General features: G+C 41.1%; 2 protein-coding genes across 8 annotated transcripts in view; one reads left to right on the forward strand and one right to left on the reverse strand.

Moving 5' to 3' along the window:
* Nucleotides 1-2,598, forward strand: part of VCL (vinculin) — a 119,291-nt gene extending 116,693 nt beyond the window's left edge. For both annotated transcript variants that reach the window (XM_001147346.7, XM_507854.8), the window contains one exon: nt 461-2,598. In XM_001147346.7, coding sequence (XP_001147346.1) covers nt 461-607 — 147 coding nt within the window. In that variant the 3' untranslated portion in view covers nt 608-2,598. The remainder of the gene's footprint in view (nt 1-460) is intronic.
* Nucleotides 2,599-4,198: 1,600 nt separating this feature from the next.
* The window catches only part of AP3M1 (adaptor related protein complex 3 subunit mu 1), a 29,370-nt gene continuing 13,375 nt past the window's right edge, over nt 4,199-20,193 (reverse strand). For 3 of the 6 annotated variants that reach the window (XR_010146922.1, XR_010146924.1, XR_010146923.1), the window contains 7 exons: nt 19,072-19,243; nt 16,460-16,597; nt 12,337-12,422; nt 11,538-11,671; nt 8,563-8,792; nt 6,817-6,961; nt 4,199-6,345 (listed from right to left, as the gene is read on the reverse strand). Coding sequence is in view for 3 of the 6 variants with exons in the window: in XM_001147723.7 (XP_001147723.1) it covers nt 6,245-6,345; nt 6,817-6,961; nt 8,585-8,792; nt 11,538-11,671; nt 12,337-12,422; nt 16,460-16,597; nt 19,072-19,243 (984 nt within the window). In the remaining 3 variants the exon portion in view is untranslated. The remainder of the gene's footprint in view (nt 6,346-6,816; nt 6,962-8,562; nt 8,793-11,537; nt 11,672-12,336; nt 12,423-16,459; nt 16,598-19,071; nt 19,244-20,193) is intronic. The other 3 variants (XM_001147723.7, XM_001147644.6, XM_009458756.5) reach the window with 1 other exon arrangement.

Consider the following 20,193-nt stretch of genomic DNA (forward strand, 5'->3'; position numbering starts at 1 on the left):
AGGATCCTTGAGCCCAGGGGGCAGAGGCTGCAGTGGCCGAGATCACACCACTGCACTCCAGCCTGGATGAAAGAGAAAGACCCCATCTCAAAAAAAGAATGAGCAGGGAAATCCTCACCAAGGTGACAAGTGAGCGAAGATCTGAAGGTGAGGGGATCCCTGGGATCCCTGGGGAAAGAGCAGTCCAGGTACAGGAAACAGCAAGTCCTGAGGGAGAAGCATGTTTGAAGACCAAGAAAGAGGACATGCTGTAAGCTATCTGAAGCCACAGTATACAATCAGCGATGGCCAGTTTTGGGTTCTTTTTGGTGATCTGGGAAAACCCCTAGTGATGCAAGCAAATATGGGGGATGCCAGGTACCAGTGGGGTTAGCTGCATCCCACTCCTGGCTGAAACCTATTTTAGAGACAGGCCTGCATCAGGGACCCTGGGTAACGGAAGGTACCTTTTTCCTTGCAGGCCACAGAGATGCTGGTTCACAATGCCCAGAACCTCATGCAGTCTGTGAAGGAGACTGTGCGGGAAGCCGAAGCTGCTTCAATCAAAATTCGAACAGATGCTGGATTTACACTGCGCTGGGTTAGAAAGACTCCCTGGTACCAGTAGGCACCTGGCTGAGCCTGGCTGGCACAGAAACCTCTACTAAAAAGAAGGAAAATGATCTGAGTCCCAGGAGCTGCCCAGAGTTGCTGGGAGCTGAAAAATCACATCCTGGCCTGGCACATCAGAAAGGAATGGGGGCCTCTTCAAATTAGAAAACATTTATACTCTTTTTTCATGGACACTTTGAAATGTGTTTCTGTATAAAGCCTGTATTCTCAAACACAGTTACACCTGTGCACCCTCTATCCCAATAGGCAGACTGGGTTTCTAGCCCATGGACTTCACATAAGCTCAGAATCCAAGTGAACACTAGCCAGACACTCTGCTCTGCCCTTGTTCCCTAGGGGACACTTCCCTCTGTTTCTCTTTCCTTGGCTCCCATTCACTCTTCCAGACTCCCAAGACCCAGGGCCCAGGCAAATCAGTTACTAAGAAGAAAATTGCTGTGCCTCCCAAAATTGTTTTGAGCTTTCCATGTTGCTGCCAACCATACCTTCCTTCCCTGGGCTGTGCTACCTGGGTCCTTTTCAGAAGTGAGCTTCACTGCTACAGGGGAAGGTGGCCTCTGTGGAGCCCCAGCATATGGGGGCCTGGATTCATTTCCTGCCCTTCCTCAGTTTAATCCTTCTAGTTTCCCACAATATAAAACTGTATTTCACTGTCAGGAAGAAATCACAGAATCATATGATTCTGCTTTTACCATGCCCCTGAGCAATGTCTGTGCTAGGGAAACTTCCCGTCCCATATCCTGCCTCAGCCCGCCAAGGTAGCCATCCCATGAACACACTGTGTCCTGGTGCTCTCTGCCACTGGAAGGGCAGAGTAGCCAGGGTGTGGCCCTGCCATCTTCCCAGCAGGGCCACTCCCGGCACTCCATGCTTAGTCACTGCCTGCAGAGGTCTGTGCTGAGGCCTTATCATTCATTCTTAGCTCTTAATTGTTCATTTTGAGCTGAAATGCTGCATTTTAATTTTAACCAAAACATGTCTCCTATCCTGGTTTTTGTAGCCTTCCTCCACATCCTTTCTAAACAAGATTTTAAAGACATGTAGGTGTTTGTTCATCTGTAACTCTAAAAGATCCTTTTTAAATTCAGTCCTAAGAAAGAGTGCTTGTCCCCTAAGAGTGTTTAATGGCAAGGCAGCCCTGTCTGAAGGACACTTCCTGCCTAAGGGAGAGTGGTATTTGCAGACTAGAATTCTAGTGCTGCTGAAGATGAATCAATGGGAAATACTACTCCTGTAATTCCTACCTCCCTGCAACCAACTACAACCAAGCTCTCTGCATCTACTCCCAAGTATGGGGTTCAAGAGAGTAATGGGTTTCATATTTCTTATCACCACAGTAAGTTCCTACTAGGCAAAATGAGAGGGCAGTGTTTCCTTTTTGGTACTTATTACTGCTAAGTATTTCCCAGCACATGAAACCTTATTTTTTCCCAAAGCCAGAACCAGATGAGTAAAGGAGTAAGAACCCTTGCCTGAACATCCTTCCTTCCCACCCATCGCTGTGTGTTAGTTCCCAACATCGAATGTGTAAAACTTAAGTTGGTCCTTTACACTCAGGCTTTCACTATTTCCTTTAAAATGAGGATGATTATTTTCAAGGCCCTCAGCATATTTGTATAGTTGCTTGCCTGATATAAATGCAATATTAATGCCTTTAAAGTATGAATCTATGCCAAAGATCACTTGTTGTTTTACTAAAGAAAGATTACTTAGAGGAAATAAGAAAAATCATGTTTGCTCTCCCGGTTCTTCCAGTGGTTTGAGACACTGGTTTACACTTTATGCCGGATGCGCTTTTCTCCAATATCAGTGCTCAAGACACAGTGAAGCAAATTAAAAAAAAAAAAATCCCTGAATGATGATTAGAGACATCACCGCTAAAAAACTACATTTATAAGCTAGGATTTGTTATATGCAAATATTTTCTGCCTCTTCTTTTGTTCTGTTTAAAACAATAAAATGCATTTGTATAAAAAATGCTTTAAATGATGGGTATGTTACTTTAGCAAGAACTTTTAGGTCAGGTTTCTCCTTTGTTTTGATGAATAGTCAATGAAACTAATCCTCAAGATCTGGAAACTAAAGATTTTTATTTAATCCAAATGTTGCACTGGAAGAAGAAATCAACAGTGGTATATTTACTTAACAAGGATGTGTGTAATACAAGACAACCCTGGGGATTACACACTTGAAGGAATGGAAGTGGCAAAGGTTAACAGGCAGAAAGCAGCTGGATGAAACAGTTTATTTTCATCTTAGAAGATTCTAGCTATCTATCTGTGGAGACCACCACTGTTCCCCGAAAAGCTAAAGTTGTTAAGTTTGTAGGAGTACCACAGGTCCTTCCCCCTGCTGCAAGACAGAGACTTGCTCTGTTGCCCAGGCTGCAGTGCAGTGGTGCAATCTCAGCTCACTGCAACCTCTGCCTCCCGGGTTCAAGCAATCCTCCTGCCTCAGCCTCCCATGTAGCTGAGATTACAGGTGCGCGCCACCATGCCTGGCTAATTTTTGTATTTTTAGTAGAGATGGAGTTTCACCATGTTGGCCAGGCTGGTCTCGAACTCCTGACCTCAAGTGATCCGCCTACCTTGACCTCCCAAAGTGCTGGGATTACAGGTGTGATCCACCACGCCCAGCCACACAGGTCCATTTTTCATATTCCAAAGCCCAGTATAGAATAAATAGGGTTTTCAGGGATCCACCAGGGCTATAAAACAGAGTTAGCTTTTGGGGACATAGTCCTCTTGTTCCTTAAAGAAACACTGACTAAAATAGTAGGAGCAGGTTTTTAGAGTAGAGTTGGGACATCACTTTTTGCCTGATTTTCTAGATCTGAAAGGGGTAACATGTCATTAAAGGGTGATGATATTGATATTTAGTGTTGCCAACTGCTATTATCACTGCTTTATCTTGGAAAGTTGCTGACTATAAAGACAGATTCCAGCCTGCTTGAGTTAAGGGAAAGGCCAAGGCTGCTACTGAATTAGCAGTTTCTAAAACTGTCTTGTTTTTGCCATTTACCATATGTTCACTGGTGCTGCCTTCCTGCTGTAGTATAATCATTTCCTCAAATCAGTTGCCTCTCAGGACAAGATCAGCATTTTCCTAGGGTCCTTCTGTAGCGCCACTTAAGGCATGAACCTATCACAGGAACTCCCTTTGAATAAAATGATGGTGACTCCCACATGCAGGAAAGAATCATTTACTTCATTTGCTCTTGATATACTCCCTTATGAATTTAGAACAAGTGATCCAGGATTAGCTGTAACTCTGTGCTTGAAAAATATTTTACTACTACTAAGTATTCAGAAATCTTTGTTATCAGTAGGTGGTGGTAGTGATAGGGAAGGGAGCTTTGATCACTAATCTCTCAGACTGTGGCCAGAATGGTGATGCTTAAGCCAAGTATGAATGGCTATTAACGTACTGAGGTTAGGGAAGGAGTACTGATAAGTGCTTTGTAGCAACACTCGCAGCTTGTGTGATGATGCAGAAGAAAATCTGATCATGTTCACCCTGCTTTGACAATGAGCCTTGCCCATTGGAGAATGTTCAATCAATAGTAGACCTAAAAAAAATCAACTTGTTGCTTTCATCTTTTTATTGATAGCACAGCCAGAGCTACCAAAATGATTTACTGGATTCTAGCAAATTAATAAATACAGTAATTTGATTGTAAAAGGAAACATTCTACTTGGACATTTTAGTAGAAATTGCTAGAGGGAAGGAGCTCCTGGCATACATTCTACTTGGATAGAAGAGAAGATAGCACAGGAGGAGAACTGGACAGTCCAGGTATAGATTGTTGAGATTAGGGATTCAGCAGAAAGCAAAGCAAATGTTCTCATTGTTCTTTTGAGGTACGAACTCTGAAGAGTCAAGACATTAAAAATAAAAAGCAATTGAACCAGGTAGCCAAACTTAGGCAAAAGGAATAAATATTTGGCAACATTTTGACTTTAACTGCCAATCTGAGATTAGTTTCTTCAGAAATTTGGAAGCTGCAAAACGTTGCCTTTCTTATTCCATGAAAGGCAGGGCAGGCAAAGGTAAGAAAACTGCTGAGTGGGCTCCTTGTACCAGCACCAACCAGCAGCCCTTGACAGTATAGATGGGATGAGTGTAAGGGCTATCCTTAGCATAAGGGAAAGACGGTTATAAGCTGAGAAGATTGAAAGAAGAATGGAGCCACAAAGAGAATAGCATAAATAACAAGAAGGAAACATGAAGAACAAGCACTTAAGATATTAACTTTCAGTCTTTCTCCATTTCTTGATGTCTAATGAGGCAAAATAACTGGGCAAGGACCACCAAGATGAAGAAGTTAAATAAAATGTCACAATGAAATTGAGTGCAATAATACAACTGTTGACTGACTTTCCAAAACCACGGTGATCGGTAGAGTATCATCAGTGTTACCGAGGATTTTGTTTCTGCCTCATTATAACTCACTTCCATGTATTTTGTCAGTATAGTACGTATATTTAAGCACTCCAGTGACAATTATGACAATAGTTTCTGGAAGAAATCTATGACTATAGCTTTGGGAAGCACACAATATGAAAAGGGAATTTCCCCTAAAGACAAGGAATGCAGACAAATTCAAACCCTTAAGAACAACAACAAAAAAGATTTAAAAAGACTGATGACTGTGAGGCAGGCACATTTTCCTCCTTTTGCTGAACTGGGGCATGAGGCATTTAGGTTAACCATGGCTTAACTGGTGTTGGGTAAGCTTTATATTATAAAACATGAAGATGGCAAAGGTTTCACTTAAGTTTTTCTTTTACTACTTTAATTTGCTTAAAAGCACAAATGCTTGTGCTTGCAGTAACTTCCTAAAAGCAGAAGTAATGTTCCCTTTTACTACCTTAATAAAGCATTTGCCCCTTTGATACAAATGATTTTTTTACTGTGCTAACAGCTGAACCAGTGGCACAAAATTGAGATGGTATTTACTGCAGCAAGGTCCCTGTAAATCAAATTCTAAGCTTTACATAAAAATCTTATTTATAAAAAATACAATACCAAGTACAGTGAGAATGGAGCATGGAGCAGCAGTGCTCCCTGCCAGGGCCATGTGGAAGTGGCTTTTGCTACAGTGCTTGCTTAATGGCACAAGTGAAAAGCTGAATAAGGCAAACACTTGAAGAGGCAGTTTTCTGTAAACTTCTGGGGGTGGGGGGAATTTCCTCTCTTGGGACAGATACTGGTTTGGGATGGCTAAGATCAGAAGGTGTGATATTTGGCTGCACCTGACACATCACAGATTTAAGATAGCTTCTGCTGGATGAGACCAGTTAACTCTTTTAGGAGAGAGGTTATCACTATAGCTTTCTGCCTTTACTGTTACAATGTGCAGCCGCCAGATGGTATCCTCCTATGGAAAAAAATCACCTCCAAAATCTTCCTAAGTGAAAAGATACAAAATAAGCTAAGTCACTAAAAGGTATCCTTAGCTTAAAGCTCCTTAAGAATCCTACATTGATAACTAAGTAACTTTGTTAGCGGTGTGTAGCTAGACACAAATGCTTTAACTAGAATATGTATTCCCACTCACTTGGTACCTAATAGTGATACATCGTAATGACACTTGGAAAACAAACTGGTCCTGAGGAATTTTGGCCTCTTCTCATGTCCTCACTTGGAACTTTCCAGCTTTCGTGACGTATTTGACTCCTTTAAATGGCTTATATTTCTCCCCATACATGTCCAAACGGTTTACTTTTAAGCCTGTATCAAAAAGAATGAAAAAGAATAAATTATCATCATCCCAACCAATATAATGTTAGCAATGAGCGCTATATGGTAAATCTGACATTAACCAGTGTCCCTTCCACCATTTGGAAGAAATGTCTCTTCTATCATTTACAAATTATTGCACTTTGATGGTATGGTTTTGGTTAAGATTCCCACACAGGCAGGGAATGTCTATGAAGTATAATTCTACTTTCTGTAAATATGAATAACTCCCTTTTTGGAGCTTAAATGAGGGCAGAGGTGAGGGGAAGCTGTTTGAAATAAGGTGCTCTGAAAAATCATTTGGTCGGTGCCTGGGAGACTGCCCCACACCAAGCACAGTGTAAAAGGCAAATGGGCTACTGCTCTTTCTAGAGAAGGAAACTTTTGTTACTCTTCTAAGTGCCTAATAAATGAGCTTGCAAAACTCAATTACCCTTAACTACAAGTCAACCTTATCCTTACCTGAAATAGCAAGCTGCTGGATCTTAAACTGTATGTTGAGGCTCGGATTCTCTTCTGGTTTGGGGGCTCCAGACTGTAAATTTACTAGTCCTTTAAGACTTGGGAGCTTTTGTGGAGTAATTTTTCCCACATCCCATGTTAGTACCTTAAAAAGACAAAAAATGAAAAACAAATAGAACCATTTATTAAAGACAAACCCTCAAAAACAAAGTTCAAAGATATCATAAACTTCTGTACAAACTGAAGTGCAGTCTCTTGAAAACAAGAGATCTGGCATCTACAGTGAGTTTACCTCTGATTAGTTCTGTGACTTTGAATGGGGAGTGAGAGCAGAGAATCTACATTTGTTGAGCATTTTCTTTTGTATTAGCACCGTGCTTAGCATTATTCATATGTTGTCTCATTGAGGGCTGTGAAGTAGCTTTTGTCTTCTATTTACAAATGAGGAAATTAAAGCTCAGAGGAAATTAAGGCTCAGAGATCAAATGACTCGCTCAAGGTCACATAGCTAGTCAGAGGTAAGGCTGGGATTTGAACCTAAGGCCCTCTGATTTCAAATGTTCTCCATCATAACCATCTTCACTTTTCTCTGGGCCTGTTTCTTTTTCTTTTTTTTTTGAGACAGAGTTTCACTCTTGTTGCCTAGGATGGAGCGCAATGGTGCAATCTTGGCTCACCACAACCTCTGACTCCCAGGTTCAAGCGATGCTCCTGCCTCAGCCTCCCAAGCAGCTGGGATACAGGCATGCGCCACCATGCCCAGCTAATTTTGTAGTTTTAGTAGAGATGGGGTTTCTCCATGTTGGTCAGGCTGGTCTCGAACTCCCGACCTCAGGTGATCCGCCCACCTCGGCCTCCCAAAGTGCTGGGATTACAGGCGTAAGCCACTGCGCCCAGCCTCTGTTTATTTTTCTGTAAAATAATTAGATTGACTTAAGATGGTGTTTTTAAAACTTTTAGCTGTGAAACCCATTGTTCAAATGAAATCTTCGGTGTGAAGGCTCAACAGCAGATGAGAAAGAAAGCAAAGCTGTCATAGTTGAAGCTGTGGTAAAGGGCCAGGAATCTGAAGCTCCCTTTCTCAGCCCTGTGTGGTCTCCAGGAGGAGGTTCTTTGAATCCTTACAACTGTATTAAATAATCTTTAACATTCTATGATGTTATTCAAAAAACATGTCTTTTCATTTATCAGGTAGCTCAATGACTCTGCTATTGAAAACAATCATATTTACCAGCTAATCAGGAAGCTGAGAGAAAATCATCTGCTACAGTTTCTCTGAAAACCCTCTGTTACATAAAAATTTAAGTAGAGTGAGGAAGCAACTTTCCTAGCCCTGTGAAAGAGTATGAAATAATGCTTTTAAATTATAAAGGAAGAAAAAGGTCATAGTGATCAATTTATATAGAAAACTTAGTAATTCATAGACCATCATAATATCTTCTTCAATCTACATAATGTTTTCTCTTTTTAAAAAAGCTTTTACTTCTTTCTTATTAGATAGCAGAGTCACGCTCTGGATTAATAATGGATGAGTGAAGGCACACTCTGAAAAAGGACAGAATGACCCACTTTTCTGTTCATCTACTCAGTAGCAGCTGCAGGATTCCTTCTGCAGCCAGTGGCAGAAGCACAGCACAGTATGCTCTCTAGGTTTTGATACGAACTTTAGTTTTAAACAAGGTGCCAAACCTTTCCCTCCATTCCTCCCCACAAATCACAAAATAGATTGCAGAAACACTTGCTCACTCTTGATTTGAAGTGGCTGTACCTTGGTGACTGGATCAAATGTATAGCTGCCTTGTGTGGGTGTCAGGTTCATGTTCAGCACAACTTTTGGCATGTGAACTGTCACTGTAATTCCTTCAATAGTTTTCCCCATATTCTGCTTTGGTCCAATTGTTATATCAAATCTGCCGCAAGAACTGTTCTCCTTAAAGCTGATACTATGTTTCACATACACTGGTATTGCCACTAGACTAAGAAGAGAAACAGAGAAAGATACAAAAGCACAAACACAATTAATGGTGTTGGGAGAGCTCCAGAGGTATCCTGAAAACCTCTGTCCAGAGTATCCTACCCTGCCTTTAACTCCACAATAAGGTACTACAGAGTTGGCTCTCTGTAGCCACAGTTCTGCATCCTTGAATTTGACCAGCTGAGGATTGAAAATATTATTTCACAAAATTGGCCAGGCGTGGTGGCTCATGCCTGTAATCCCAGCACTTTGGGAGGCCGAGACCAGGGGTGGGAGGGGATCACCTGAGGTCAGGAGTTTGAGACCAGCCTGGCCAACATGATGAAACCTCATCTCTACAAAAATTAGCTAGGGCTGGGCGCGGTGGCTCACACCTGTAATCTCAGTACTTTGGGAGGCCGAGGTGAGGAGTTCAAGACCAGCCTGGCCAACATGGTGAAACCTCATCTCTACTAAAAATACAAAAATTAGCTGGGTGTGGTGGCTCATGCCTGTAGTCCCAGCTATTTGGAAGCCTGAGGCAGGAGAATCGCTTGAACCTGGGAAGCGGAGATTGCAGTGAGCTGAGATCGTGCCACTGCACTCCAGCCTGGGCAAAGGAGCGAGACGCCATCTCAAAAAAAAAAAAAAAAAAAAAAAGTAAAAAATAACAATATAACTACAATAAAAATAAAAAGTCAACATGGTATAACAATTATTTACACAGTATTTACAGTGTACTATCACAAGTAACTTGGAGATGATTTAAAGTATACAGGAGGATGTGCATAGGTTATATGCAAATACTACACCATTTTATATAAGGGACTCGAGCATCTGCTGATTTTTGCAACCAATCCTCCAAGGATACCAAGATGGCAGTACCTCTAGAACTGCAGATTCAGTATCTACACAAGGGGGAGCTGAGTACAGCATAATGTTCTTGTACCACTGTGCTGGGAACTGTATAAAAATCAAGACAGAAATCTGAAGTTTAATAACAGTATAAACAATTGGGGTGGCTGGGTGCAGTGGCTCACACCTGTAATCCCAGCACTTTGGGAGGCCAAGGCAGGCAGATCACTGGAGGTCAGGAGTTTGAGACCAGCCTGGCCAACATGGTGAAATCCCCTCTCTAATAAAAAAAAAAAAAAAAAAAAAACAAAAATTAGCTGGGCGCGGTGGCAGGTGCCTGTAATCCCAGCTACTTGGGAGGCTGAGGCAGGAGAATCGCTTGAACCCAGGAGGTAGAGGTTGCAGTGAGCCAAGATCACACCATTGCACTCCAGCCTGGGTGACAATAGTGAAACTCCGTCTCAAAACAAACAAACAAACAAAACAACATAAAACAAACAAACAAAAACAATTGGGGCAAATGGCCCTAGTTTAAAATGAATTATGATCCCACTGAAAAATAATGTAAACTATGTTTTATATAAATGAAAACAGTTCCTATGTGATAAGAGCCAAGAAATAGGCCAGGCACGGTGGCTCACGCCTGTAATCCCAGCACTTTGGGAGGCTGAGGTGGGCAGATCACCTGAGGTCTGGAGTTCGAGACCAGCCTGACCAACATGGAGAAACCCCGCCTCTACTAAAAACACAAAATTAGCCGGGTGTGGTGGTGCATGCCTGTAATCCCAGCTACTTGGGAGGCCAAGGCAGGAGAATCACTTGAACCCTGGAGGTGGAGGTTGCAGTAAGCCGAGATTTCACCAGTGCACTCCAGCCTGAGCAACAAGAGCCAAACTCCGGCTCAAAAAAAAAAAAAAAAAAAAAAAAAAAAGAAAAGAGCCAAGAAATAATTTCTCTGTTTTTGAGTTCTGTCATTATGTTACTCAAATAACTTTTGGTATTTTCAAGAAACAAACTACCTATAACTCCTATCCCCAATGCTAAATTTTTTTTTTTTTTTTTTGAGATGGAGTTTCACCCTGTTGGCCAGGCTGTAGTGCAGTGGTGTGATCTGTCACTGCAACCTCTGCCTTCCAGGTTCAAGTGATTCTCATGCCTCAGCCTCCTAAGCAGTTGAGATTATATAGGCACACGCTACCACACCTGGCTAATTTTGTGTTTTTAGTAGAGACAGGGTTTCACCATGTTGACCAGACTGGTCTAGAACTCTCGACCTCAAGTGATCTGCCCACATTGGCCTCCCAAAGTGTTGGGATTACAGGAGTGAACCACTGCACCCGGCCCCTCAATGCTAAACAGTTCCTTAAAAACTCAACGCAGAGAAGACGTACTTGAAGCAGGTAAATTGGGGAATGTCCTCACGAACTACAGGTAGGTCTGTCTCCTTGTTGGCCACAAACTCTACAGACTATGGTAAGATTATGGCAATGGTTCATGGTTTTGCCCAGGTTATGCATGGTCCGTTTTGCTCTGCTTGCAAAGTACTCAGCTGTCAGAAGCAGAGCAAAATGGACCATGCATAACCTGAGCAAAGAACCAGTGCCATAATTTGACCATGCATAACCTTGCAAAGGACTGGTACCACAATTTTTGCCCAGGTTATGTACGGTTTGCTTGCTCTTGGCTATAGATTTTACTCTAGTCTCACTTAGTACCACTCTACACTCATACATTCAAAGTATACGGATTATTTTAGGTGCGTATTTTCACCCGTTCTCACTGGGTCTCCTGGTGAGCTATGGTTAAAGTGAGCAGTGATGACCTCAAGTACTCAACTTTCAGAAAGAAACAGGGAAAGGTGAGTTGTACTTGATATGTATGATGGCAGATTCTGGCTGATGCATCAACATACTTTTGTGAGCTGACACGGTATGATATGAGTCGGAAATTTCCATCTGGAGGAATAAATGACAAAACTCTTTCAGATTCCCAACGCTTGAACCGGATGCAGGGGTGAAAGCTGACATCATCCAGAAGCCTAGGGTTCTGCCAGAAAAACAGAAGACAGTCGTTCATAGACTATAATGAATATGAGAACTGTACTCAGATACCTTGACAAATATGTTCCCTGAAGACAAAGCAGTCATGGAAGAGTTTATGACCACATCTACACAACCTTATAGTTTCACAATGCTTTAAAGTTTGTAAATATTTTATGTACATTATTTTATTTGAATTTCAATAACTATAAAGGAGAAAATGCAAGTAGTATTATTTCCCTTTAACAGATTAAAAAACTGAGGTTCAGAGGACTTAAGGTCAGAGCAAACTGGTGACAACACCAGAAATCAGTTCTCTTAATTGTTCCTAGCAGTATATCATGCTGACTCTAAAATGATACAAAAGACCAGTGTCCTTTCATATCAGCAAAGCAAATAATTATTCAGTAAAAATGATACTGGATATTTGCAGAAGCCAGCCAGCCAATTTTAAGCCCCTTCTAGCACACTCAGGCAAAGACCTCCCTTAGCCTTTCCACAAAGACCACGCTCATCATGTAAGCGACTGTCTTAGGAAACTCTGCTAGGAATATTTCTGAGACAATCCTTTGCAATCTAAGATGCAAACTTATCTCAATATTTATCATTTCATTTAGTACTTCACATGTATTAGGCATTCAAGGGGCTATAAAACAGGAGAATAAAACTTACCATGAAAGAAAGGGAGAGATCAGGCATTCCAGATAGTTTAATGCAAGCATCAATGACCCCCTGAATTTCTGCAAAGACTGTAGATCCTGAAGAAAGAAAGAAAAAGGAAGATAACATCAATGGAATATGAGTCTTAGCTAGACCTATCACTATATCTTTTTATTTTTATTTATTGTTTTTAGAGACAGAGTCTTGCTCTGTTGCCAAGGTTGGAGTGCAGTTGCATGATCATAGCTCACTGCAGCCTCACTCCTGGGCTCAAGTAATCCTCCTGCCCTAGCCTCCCAAATAGCTGGGAATATAGGTGCGTGCCATGACACCTAGCCCAACAATCACTACATCTAGAACAACAGAGATACCCTCTGGGTGTGAGATTAACTGAAGCTTTACATCTCTATTAACAGATCAGGGGACAAGGTCCATACTTAACTCTGGTTGGAATATAATAATAATTCTTTTTTTTTTTAAGAGATAAAGTCTGACTAGCTAGTCCCAGCTGGTCCCCAGAGTAACTGGGACTACAGGTATGCCACTGTAGAATATAATTTTTTTTTTTTGAGACAGGGTCTTGCTCTGTCACCCAGGCTGGAGCGTAGTGGTGCTATGATAGCCAGCCTCAACCTCCTGGGCTCAAGCAATCCTCCCACCTCAGCCTCCCAAGCAGCTGGTACTACAGGCATGCACCTCCACGCCTGGCTAATTTTTGTATTTTTTTTGTAGAGACAGGGTCTTGTTATGTTGCCCAGGCTGGTCTCAAACTTCTGGGCTCAAGCAATCCGCCTACCTTAGCTTCCCAAAGTGCTGGGATTACAGGTGTGAGCTACCATACCCAGCCAGAATATGCTAATTCTAAGGAAAATTAAACTGTCTCCTTTATGGAGCCAACCCTGTAAGATGACTGGATATGAGTTTAAAACATTTGGCAGGACGCAGTGGCTCATGCCTGTAATCCTAGCACTTAGGGAGGCTGACGTGGGTAGATTATCTGAGCTCAGGAGTTTGGGACCAGCCTGGGCAACATGGCAAAACCCCGTTTCTACTAAAAATACAAAAAATTAGCCAGGCGTGGTGGTGTGTGCGTGTAGTCCCAGCTACTTGGGAGGCTGAGGCAGGAGAATCGCTTGAACGTAGAAGGCGGAGGTTGCAGTGAGCCAGAACCACAACACTGCACTACAGCCTGGGCGACAATGTGAGACTCTGTCTCAAAAACAAAATAAAACAAACAAACCAACCAAAAACATTTTCAATAGAATTTTATTTTTTTTTAATTTTTTTTTTGAGACGGAGTCTTGCTCTGTCACCCAGGCTGGATGGAGTGCAGTGGCGCTATCTGGGCTCACTGCAAGCTCCGTCTCCCAGGTTCACGCCATTCTCCTGCCTCAGCCTCTCGAGTAGCTGGGACTACAGGCGCCTGCCACCACACCCAGCTAATTTTTTGTATTTTTAGTAGAGATGGGGTTTCACTGTGTTAGCCAGGATGGTCTGGATCTCCTAACCTCGTGATCCACCCGCCTCAGCCTCCTAAAGTGCTGGGATTACAGGTGTGAGCCACCGCGCCCGGCTTCAATAGAATTTTAAAATGTGGCAAGTGTATTATGAAATGGACTAAGTTAACTTTTAAGAAATAGGATCCATAATAGAAAGATATCTCTTTTTTTTTAAGAGACAGGGTCTCCCTCTGCCATCCAGGCTGGAGTACAGTGGTGTGAACATAGTTCACCACAGCATTGAACTCCTGGGCTCAAGCAATCCTCCTGCCTCAGCCTTCTGAATAGGTAGGATTAAGGAAGCCATGCCTAGCTAATCGTTTAAATTTTTGATAGATATGGGGTCTTGCTATGTTGCCTAGGCTGGTCTTGAACTCCTGGGCTCAAGTGATCTTCCTGCCTAAGCCTCCCAAAGTGCTGGGATTACAGGTGTGAGCCACCGTGCCTGGCAAAAATCTATTATTCTATAAGATGGAATGTTATAATGAAAAGGGGACTCATGGAAGAGAAGATATTGACTATAATTCACAATAAGCCATCATTACATATTAACAAGTTGTGTGACCTGGAACAGTTCACGTAACCCTTCTGGGCTTTCCTTATGTGTAAAATAAATGTAAGGGAAGGACTAGATTTTTTTTCTTTTTTCTTTTTTTGTTTTTTTTGAGATGGAGTCTCACTCTGCCACCCAGGCTGGAGTGCAGTGGTGCAATCTTGGCTCACTGCAACCTCTGCCTCCCAGGGTCAAGCAATTCTGCCTCAGCCTCCCAAGTAGCTGGGATTACAGGCGCCTGCCACCACGCCCAGCTAATTTTTGTATTTATAGTAGAGATGGGTTTTTACCATGTTGGCCAGGCTGGTCTCAAACTCCTGACCTCAAGTGATCTGCCTGCCTCGGCCTCCCAAAGTGCTGGAATTACAGGCGTGATCCACCATGCCCGGCTGCTATTTTTAATAATAAAATTTTACGATTCTTATAGAGTACTATTGTTTCGTCTGGTTAAAAAGATAATCAGATTGGGTGTGGTGGCTGATGCCTGTAATCCCAGCACTTTGGGAGGCTGAGGTAGGTAAACTGATTGAGCCCAGGAGTTCAAGACCAGCCTGGGCAACATGGTGAGACCCTGTCTGTACAAAAAAAACAAATAAAAGTTAGCCAGGCATGGTGGCGTGTGGCGTGTACCTCCTGATTGGCTGGGACTATAGGCTACTCAGGAGTTTGAGGTAGGAGGATCACATGAGCTGGAGGTCAAGGCTACAGTAAGCAGGGACTGCGCCAATGCACTCCAGCCTAGGCAAAAGAGCAAGACCCTGTACTTAAAAAAAAAAAAGAAAGTGAAAAATAATCAGATAGGGGCTTTTACCAGAAGTACTGCACATAATGTAGTAGCAAAAACATGGTATATAGCAGATTTTCAATAAATGTTAGAAGGAATAAATAGCAAGAGGTAGAGGTACATAGGGTAATAATTGGCTTAAAGTAAGGCATTATGAGTTCTGATTTACATGTTTGGCAGACCTCAACTAGTGGTTACGAAAATTATATGTAACCTATGGGGAAAATAAACAGATTTATGGGCCAGGTGCAGTGGCTCACGCCTGTAATCCCAGCACTTTGGGAGGCCAAGGCAGGTGGATCACTTGAGGTTAGGAGCTTGAGACCAGCCTGGCCAACATTGTGAAACCCCATCTCTACTAAAAATACAAAAAATTAGCCAGGGCCGGGAGCGGTGGCTCACGCCTGTAATCCTAGCACTTTGGGAGGCCGAAACGGGTGGATCACCTAAGTTCAGGAGTTCGAGACCAGCCTGACCAACATGGAGAAATCCCATCTCCACCAAAAACACAAAATTAGCTGGGCGTGCTGGTGCATGCCTGTAATCCCAGGTACTTGGGAGGCTGAGGCAGAAGAACTGCTTGAACCCGGGAGGCGGAGGTTGTGGTGAGCTGAGATTGCACCATTGCACTCCACCCTGGGCAATAAGAGTGAAACTGCGTCTCAAAAAAAAAAAAAAAAAATTTAGCCAGGTGTGGTGGCTCATGCCTGTAATCCCAGCTACTTGGGAAGCTGAAGCAGCAGGATCGCTTGAATCCAGGTGGTGAAGGTTCCAGTGAGCCAAGATCATGTCATTGCACTCCAGCCTGGACAACAGTGTGAGACCCCGTGTCAAATAAATAAATAAATAAACAAACAAACAGATTTAAAAATCATCAGATAATAAATGCCTTTCCACCGAAACCATACTGCCAAAGGACTTCAATTTTCTTTTCCTTTCTTCTTTTTTTTTTTTTTGTTAAGACAGAGCCAGGCTGGAGTGCAATGGCATGATCTTGTCTCATTGCAACCTCTGCCTCCTGGGTTCAAGCAATTTTCCTGCCTCAGCCTCCCGAGTAGCTGGGATTACAGGTGTGCACCACCATGCCCGGCTAATTTTTTGTATCTTTAGTAGAGACAGAGTTTCACCATGTTGGCCAGGCTGGTCTCGAACTCTGACCTCATGTTCCGCCTGCCTTGGCCTCCCAAAGGGCTGGGATTACAGGCGTGAGCCACCGCGCCCGGCCAGGACTTCAGTTTTCTATTCATCTGTGTCAGATGAATTGTTTTTCCCCAAATAAGATGACATGCACACAATTACCTGATTTATCTATAATTGCGTCTATTTCTTCAACAACATCAAAATAGGCTTCATTGTTTGTGTACTTTACCCCTGCCCGACGCCATGGTATGTTGGACAGCTGCCCTGTGGGGAGTGTGTCCCCAACATTACTACTGCCTAGAAACCAAAAAAGGAGAAGGCAAAGCTGATGTATAAAACAGTCATGAGAAAATTTATTACTAGGAAAAAAAAAGCTGCTTCTTCAATATTTGGATTTTTCTTAATGAAGTTGTGGATGGTCACTAGAATTGTCAGACATATCCATACCAACATGATCAAACTTCTAGAAGAGAAATATAGGCCATGTGGCCCTCTGTCTACCTGCCAAACCAGGTTACATTTATTTACTTATCTTTTGCTTCCTGTGTGTTAACAGTAATCTAATCTAATTCCAGTGGCTCAACAACAGAATCTCTGCCACTGATGAAAAAAGAGGTTGGTTGTTTCAAAACCTTCTGCCAGTAAAATGTCTCCAGTGAGAATACAGAGTTATAACTAGGCCCTTCAGTATTCAACTTTATTTTACATGAGATGCTGCCAAGCACGCCTCAGTGGAGTAAATGGAATCTGGCCTTTTCCTATTTTAAGGTCAGCATACCCATACAGCTGCAATATAGCTAGTATTCAGTATCCAGCTAATTTCCTGGTAAACTGACACATGCCTAAAAATAAGTCTGGTTGTCCAAAACACATATCTTTGAGCTGTGACTTACTTAATATTTTGGTTAATTTATATTTCCCATTCGAAAGTACTACATACTTAACAACAACAACAAAAAGGTAGAGTTCAGAAAAGTGGTTTAAAGAAAAACACCTGTCTTCTTACTAACAAAATATATCTACCATTAACATTTTTGTTAATATTATGGTATTAACATTTTAATATAATATTAACATTTTGGTATATTTCTTTGAATATTTCCACCACCAGAAGGTTGCATTTTTTTCTATTTTGATAATTTTGGTTTTTAATTGCACTTTAAAATATAGTCGCAATCATACTGTATCTACAATTTTGCAGTCTACTTATGATTGGTGTTCCTACCTGCAACCTATAATCATGTTATCTTCCTGCTCAAAAACGTTCAATGTTTGCTCACTGGCTTTATGATAAAAGCTAAATATTTATCCTAGCTTTGAAGGACTTTCTCTACTTTTTAATTTGATCTCTAACTTCTCAAGTGAAAAACAGTTCTGCTTCTGCTAAAGGGATTAATAAAACTTTAGGTTTTTCTCTTTCATGTGTGTTTTTTTCTCATACAGTTCCACCACGGAGAATGCTCTTATTCCTTCCTCACTTCCTGAATTCTACTGATTTTCCAAGGTGGCCACCCACCACAGTTCAGGAGGGATTACTTCATTAATGGAACCATTCTCTTGAACTTTGTAATACACTATCTAATGAATCTGTTATGTTTTGCATTATATATTTTAGTAACTTTTCTCTGACTATAAAATACATGTTTATTTTGGAAAATTAGAAAGTATAAAGCAAAAATAAATATAATCTGTATTTAGCTGGGTATAATCATTGTAAATACTTACTTTTTTGTCTGAGTGAATATTTATATATAAGAATAATTTTTTTCAGTTTTGTGCTGACTTTTCAATTTAACATTACATCATGTGTATTTATTTTCCAATGCTATTACATTATCTGTGAAGTATGGAATTGCTTTTTAAAGTCTTATACAGTTATTTACTTAATTTTTTCCCCAATGTCCCATTCAGAGTATAAGTTTTAGGAGTACAGACACACCATCTTATCTTTCTTTGAATTTCTCCTAACATTCGTCCTTACACAAAGGATGAATAAAGAGCTGCTGAATGATCTTTTTCTTATAGGCCTCTCTCACCTCATTTTTAGGTCAAGGCACTGGACAGGGGTTTACAATGGTGGACAGTGGAGTTGGAGTGGCATATAACATTTCATAGGAATCTTTGTCTAAAAGACTTTAATGCTTTCGAAAGAATATTGGTATCTGGATGTGCCTAATTTCTAGCTACACTCAAGAATTAAACCCAGCTGGAAGCTTACAACACAAGTACAGGCCCACAATGCATGAGATCTCATAAGTAAACTATTTCCTATTTTTTCTTAATACATCTTCTGAATGCATAAAAACAAAGACTTGGAGGAGATTGTAGTACTGTGTGGTTAAGTGTCTTAAATTTTCTATTCTCTAGTAATTGTGGAGTAGCAGCATACCAGTTATGTAATACTATTTTAAATATTAAAATGCCAGTCTATAAATGGATTAAATTCTCTTCTAAGTGGGCTCATATACTGGCTTCTTTAGGAATAACTGGAACAATTTATTCAGTCTTAGTATTTAGTGTTAAATAATGATAATAATATTGTTGTGGTGTTTTAGAAAAAAAAAAAGAGTAATAACCAAAAGTTCTTTATCACTTAAGGTCTAGCCTCTTTCCATGAAAATAAATATATAGTACATCCATTTTAACTTTACCAGTAACTTTAATTATGGCCAAATTGTACTACCTTAATAATATGTCAGATCATGAGCAATAATGAGTTGTTTACAAAGTTTTAATTGCTCAATTACTAGCAAAGTATGTTTTCATCTTACCTGTAATAGAGTTGACAACAGAGCGTAGAATTGTCGGTGGTTTAATCAATTCTTTCAAAATGTTAGATTCGGTAGCCAGTGGAAATCCATTGTCTAACATTTCTTCTAAGAGTTCATATACTATGACCACATTATCCTTAATTGCAGCCTCTGAACACTCACCAAAGTAGTCCTGACAAAATACACACAAAATATCACACAATGGAAGGCACAAAGAAAGGCCTACTAAATACTTTTTGTTCTGAAGAATAAACTTAGAGTAGCATAATTCATTGCTTAAGCTGCTGAACATATATAAAACAGAGCAGGGGAAAAAACCCTCTATAGTCCGGGCATGGTGGCCCATGCCTGTAATCCCAGCAATTTGGGAGGCTGAGGCGGGTACATCACTTGAGGTCAGGAATTCAAGACCAGCCTGGCCAACATGGTGAAACCCTGTCTCTACTAAAAATACAAAAATTAGCTGAGTGTGATGGTGCACACCTGTGGTCCCAGCTACTTGGGAGGCTGAGGCGGGAGGATTGCTTGAACCCGGGAGGTGGAGGTTGCGGTGAGCCAAGATCATGCTACTGCACTCCAGCCTAGGGAACAGAGTGAGACTCCATCTCAAACAAAACAAAACAAAACAAAACAAAACAAGCAAACAAAAAAAACCCCTCTATAGTCCTAATATTATTCCTCAATATTTTCTTGATATTTCTAGGTTGAATTTAATTCCTATTACATATTATACCAGAAAGTATTGAAACATTAAATTGGAATTTGAGCTATAAACTTCATTCACCCTGATTATCCCAAAATACATATAGATAAGCTTAAATTATTTGGTATATTCCGCAAGACAAGAGAAAATAATAAAATGTAAATATAGAAGAGTTCATAACCAATGAAAATCTTGAGACCATTGAGAGAACTGTATGTGGAGGGCATTATTGTTTCCTGATGATATACAGTCATCCCTTGGTATTTGTGGGAATTAGTTCCAGGATCCCCTGTAGATACCAAAGTTCACAATTCTCAAGTCGCTGACATAAAATGGCATAGTATTTGCACATAACTTATACACATCCTCCTATATACTTTAAATCACCTCTAGATTACTTGTAATATCTAACACAGTGT

Source organism: Pan troglodytes, chromosome 8 (genome assembly GCF_028858775.2).
Source record: "Pan troglodytes isolate AG18354 chromosome 8, NHGRI_mPanTro3-v2.0_pri, whole genome shotgun sequence".
NCBI classification, from domain to species: Eukaryota; Metazoa; Chordata; class Mammalia; order Primates; family Hominidae; genus Pan; species Pan troglodytes.